This window comes from Nanorana parkeri, unplaced genomic scaffold (genome assembly GCF_000935625.1).
Source record: "Nanorana parkeri isolate BGI_ZX_2015 unplaced genomic scaffold, ASM93562v1 scaffold26, whole genome shotgun sequence".
In the NCBI taxonomy this organism is placed as follows: Eukaryota; Metazoa; Chordata; class Amphibia; order Anura; family Dicroglossidae; genus Nanorana; species Nanorana parkeri.
The window spans coordinates 907,473-911,778 of NW_017306294.1; the positions used below are offsets into that span (position 1 = coordinate 907,473).

At 52.1% G+C, this 4,306-nt stretch overlaps 1 protein-coding gene across 2 annotated transcripts in view; it reads right to left on the reverse strand.

Annotated features, from left to right (window-relative positions):
* UBE2H (ubiquitin conjugating enzyme E2 H) overlaps positions 1 to 1,279 on the reverse strand; it is a 45,631-nt gene extending 44,352 nt beyond the window's left edge. For both annotated transcript variants that reach the window (XM_018566139.1, XM_018566131.1), the window contains exon 1: positions 861 to 1,279. In XM_018566139.1, the coding sequence (XP_018421641.1) occupies positions 861 to 913 (53 nt within the window). In that variant the 5' untranslated portion in view covers positions 914 to 1,279. The remainder of the gene's footprint in view (positions 1 to 860) is intronic.
* Between the last annotated feature and the right edge of the window lie 3,027 nt (positions 1,280 to 4,306).

The window sequence follows — 4,306 nt, forward strand, 5'->3', positions numbered from 1 at the left end:
ACCACAAGGGGGCTAGTACTACAGGGGGAGCCCCACCACAAGGGGGCTAGTACTACAGGGGGAGCCCCACCACAAGGGGGCTAGTACTACAGGGGGAGCCCCACCACAAGGGGGCTAGTACTACAGGGGGAGCCCCACCACAAGGGGGCTAGTACTACAGGGGGAGCCCCACCACAAGGGGGCTAGTACTACAGGGGGAGCCCCACCACAAGGGGGCTAGTACTACAGGGGGAGCCCCACCACAAGGGGGCTAGTACTACAGGGGGAGCCCCACCACAAGGGGGCTAGTACTACAGGGGGAGCCCCACCACAAGGGGGCTAGTACTACAGGGGGAGCTCCACAAGGGGGCTAGTACTACAGGGGGAGCTCCACCACAGTCGGGCTAGTACTACAGGGGGAGCCCCACCACAGTCGGGCTAGTACAGGGGGAGCCCCACAATAGGGCTAGTACAGGGGAGCCCCACAACAATAGGGCTAGTACAGGGGAGCCCCCGCACCAATAGGAATAGTACAGGGGGGCCTCAAACAGGAGCAGACAGATGTCCAACAGCAGTTTGTGGAAAACTGAAATCCTAGCTGGGGGACCCTAGAACCGTCAGAAGAGGTTTGACACAGCAGAGTCTATGTGCGGTTGGGGAATAAACGGCTTGCAGTCACCCACGTAAGCAGGATGAAGCCCAGAGTGGGGCTGACGAAGATTCTAGCTCACTAGCCCCAGTGAAGTGCGATGACAGCGCTGGGAAGATGGCAGACACAATAGCCGCGGAGCTGTAGGCTTGTCTGCTGCGTTCCCGGCCACAATGGTGTCACCCCTGTAGGCTCCCCTCCTCCTCCTGTCACCCCGACACAAGAAGGATACAGTTTGACAACATCCGTGTCCATTCGCCTCTTGCCCGGGCTGGGAGATGACATGGCTTCAGCTCCCCCCCGGGGTGTCCCTCTCCGCTAGATACACTGACTCGGGGCTTCCTTTGGGGTTTAGTCGGCGACAGACAAATAAAAGAGGGGCGCTCTTCCTTCTCGGGGGCCTCCTGGTTGACTCGTTGCTTGTTATCTGCGGCTGGGGGCCGGGCCTAACAGTCGGGTACCCCCCCAGCCGCTGTCTCCTGTTGCTGCAGCAGCAGATTCCACCGCTCACCGGGGACACCCCTTCAACACATCAATAATATAACCGACTACGAGCACCCCCTGTCACGTGACCCCCACCAACAGTGACGCGCCGGTCGCGGAGGAGGACTTAAAAACAGAACTCGTGGGGCGGAGTCAGAGCGGATGGGCGGGACTAGCTGTCTGCGTTCCAAGCCTCGCTCCGGAGGGACAGCTCCTCAGAGATTACAGTGAATTTGCTCTTAGCTGTCTAAAGTGGAAAGATGGCGGAGCCCTGGAGAGCGCAAAGCCTTATGGGATAAGTAGTAGTTCGCCAGCACTTTAGTGTTTGACAAAGTGTCACAAAGTATAATAGTACAGGGTGTGTTAATTTGGTTGTGAACCATCTGGGCATTGTATTGTAATTCACTGTAACTTAAGCTGAAGGAAAGCTTTGGCTTGTATGTTTATATGACTGAATAAAGCCCTAGACCAGGGGTGTCAAACTCAATTTAATCGTGGGCCGCATCAAAATTATGGTTGCGGCCCATTCGATTATCACTAGTTTTAATAATATCTTAATACCTAGATCTGAGAGTAGAAGTCTAGGAAATGGCCTGGTGGGCCATATTCAGACCCTGGGCCTTGAGTTTGACACATATGCTCTAAAAGATTAAAAATTCAATATTTCCTGTGTTTTAATTCGTAAACTTTGTGCCGTTTGGGACTTAGGCCCCATCCATACCCTTATGCCACGTGTCAACAATTTAAATGGCAGGCTGATGGAGCAAAAAATGATACATGGGCTATTTTTCCTACAGCAGTGAGTTACTGTGCATTGTGGTGCACTGCAACACACTTGTTCTGGCAAGGTGAATGGGGGGTGGCGCCAATGGCGTTACCATAGTGAGGTGGTGTGATCGGGGCTTAGAGTGAGCCTGTGCTTTGCCCATGGAGGACAGAGCTACAGATTTACTTTTAAGTCCCTATACATACCTTTTTTCTTGAGGGCTTCTTACTGGTCATGTGACGTCATCCCCAGATTCTTCTCTTTCTTCCCGGGGTGGCAAAGGGTGTGCATTCTTCAGACCTGAGTAGCACTCACTACTGTGAGCTAGGGTTGCCACCTTTCTTCAAGTGAAACCCAAACACTCTAGTGCTGCTTCATTGGGGTCCCTAGGTGGCTTTAGGGTTCTTAAAGACCCCTGATATCTCCATAAAGAGGACCTGTCATTGTTGTTGGCCCCCTATGTGATAGCAATTAAGTGTAAAAAAAAAATTAAAGTAACATCAAAAAATAAATAAATAAAAGCAAAAAACATTTGTTAAAGTTCCCACATACACGTACATCAGGGCTTTAAAATGCACTGGACTCTGGCATCAGTGCCAAGCTGGACTCTGTGATCAGTGCCCAGCTGGACTCTGGGATCAGTGCCAAGCTGGTTTGAGGACCCACCTGAGACCCGCACGGGACTCGGGGATTAGTGCCACGCTGGTTTTAGGACCCACCTGAGACCCGGCAGAGCCCACCTGGGGCCCGGCCTCCTCTACCACCGGATCGGTGCTGCTAGGGCCCTGCTTCTTCCACTTCTTTCCTCTGCTGTGCCACCCCTTGTATGGCTAATACGCATGCAAGGGGCCTAGGCCCCCCAGACTGCCCGGGTCCCTCATATGAGTATTGGCCGTACCCCACTGATGGAAAACCCTGCCTGTGTCTCCCCTCAGTTTGGCCCGAGTCCTCAGATTGGCTCCTGTGCCCCCCCTATGTGTCCAGCATGTGGTGGTAGAGCTCTGGTCACTCCTCGCTCTGCTAGTGTCTGCTAGTGAATCCTCCCCCTTCAGCTCACCTTCTCCTGGACTCCGTGTTCTGTGATCTTCCACAGGACAGCTAATGTCCTGCACAGACCTCCCAGCTCAGTCTGTGGTCGGCTGGTGATGGGGGCGGGGCGGGGCGGGGCCGCTCTGTGTTCAGCCTGGCCGAGTGACCGCTCTGATGGAGCTCTGAGGCTACATCTTGTGTCCGGTTTTCAGCTGACTTGAAAACAGGACACAAGATTTCAAACCCGTACTGTCCGGGTGAATCCTGGACAGGTGGCAACCCTACTGTGAGCCCAGCCTGCGTGATGACGCACCCCCTACGAGGTCATGTAAAAAACAGGCTGGGCTCGTAGGAAATGAGCAGAATGACAGTGTGGTCATGCCCAGAAGAGGGCCTTGAATACAGTTGGAGACAGCGCTGGAGCATGGAGAGGATAAGTAGACATTTGCAATTACCTAAGGGCAACCTGGGACCGAAAGGCAAAAAAACAAAAACTGGAGCTCTATTTTAATGGCATCTCGGGCAGTTACCTGTATTCACCTTATCTTGACATCCCTACAACTCTTTGAAGCAAAATATCTGCGACTCTGCGCTATAGGGTGGCAGGTGAATGGGTGCTTGGCAATTAGCCACTCAGGCATCAAGCATTGCCTCTTGAACTGGGAAGAGATTTCTGGGTGATTACACAGAGCCAACTGTGTTTAATTCCTGAAGTGAAAGGAATGTACATACACGTGCTGGGGTTCCTCCCCTTGGCCCCTGCTGTAGTCATGTAGGGCAGGTGGGAGGAACCACAACACAAAGCGGGAGACCAGGAATATGACACTGCCAGAAGTGTTGAATTCTGAAGTTTTGATTGGGTGGCAGTTTATCTTCAGCAGAAGACGTCAGTATTAAATTACTTCTTCATACAGAGCCCCTTTTGTGCATTTTTAGCACAGAAACAAACCTTGTGATCCTGGCAGAAATCCAGTGAACTTCTAACTAAAGCGTTGTGAACTGACAACGCTTCTTCTGCTGCACTAAAATCCCAAGCAGTGCTGTCAGCCCTACCTGATTTCGCCTTGGCTGGGCTACAGACACTGCATGTGAGGTGTTTCTCGAAATTTGAAAGGCCTGAGGCACCCTTCGACCGCTGTGACCATCATGCCCTGAATAATGGGCATGTTTTAAAAAAAAAAAAAAAAACTGTGCCTGTTCACTGTATATACTGCACACATCTGCCTTAATTATTGTGGTACAAGAGAGTCACACAGACACACTAAGGGCTCCTACACATCGGCGGCTGAGCCTGTACAATGTAAATACTACAATATTTCCCCCGCTAGGGAGCCACAATTGCTGCGTACAGCCGCCTATGAAAGTCAATAACTGTTTGCAGGTATATGCCAGTGCTTCCC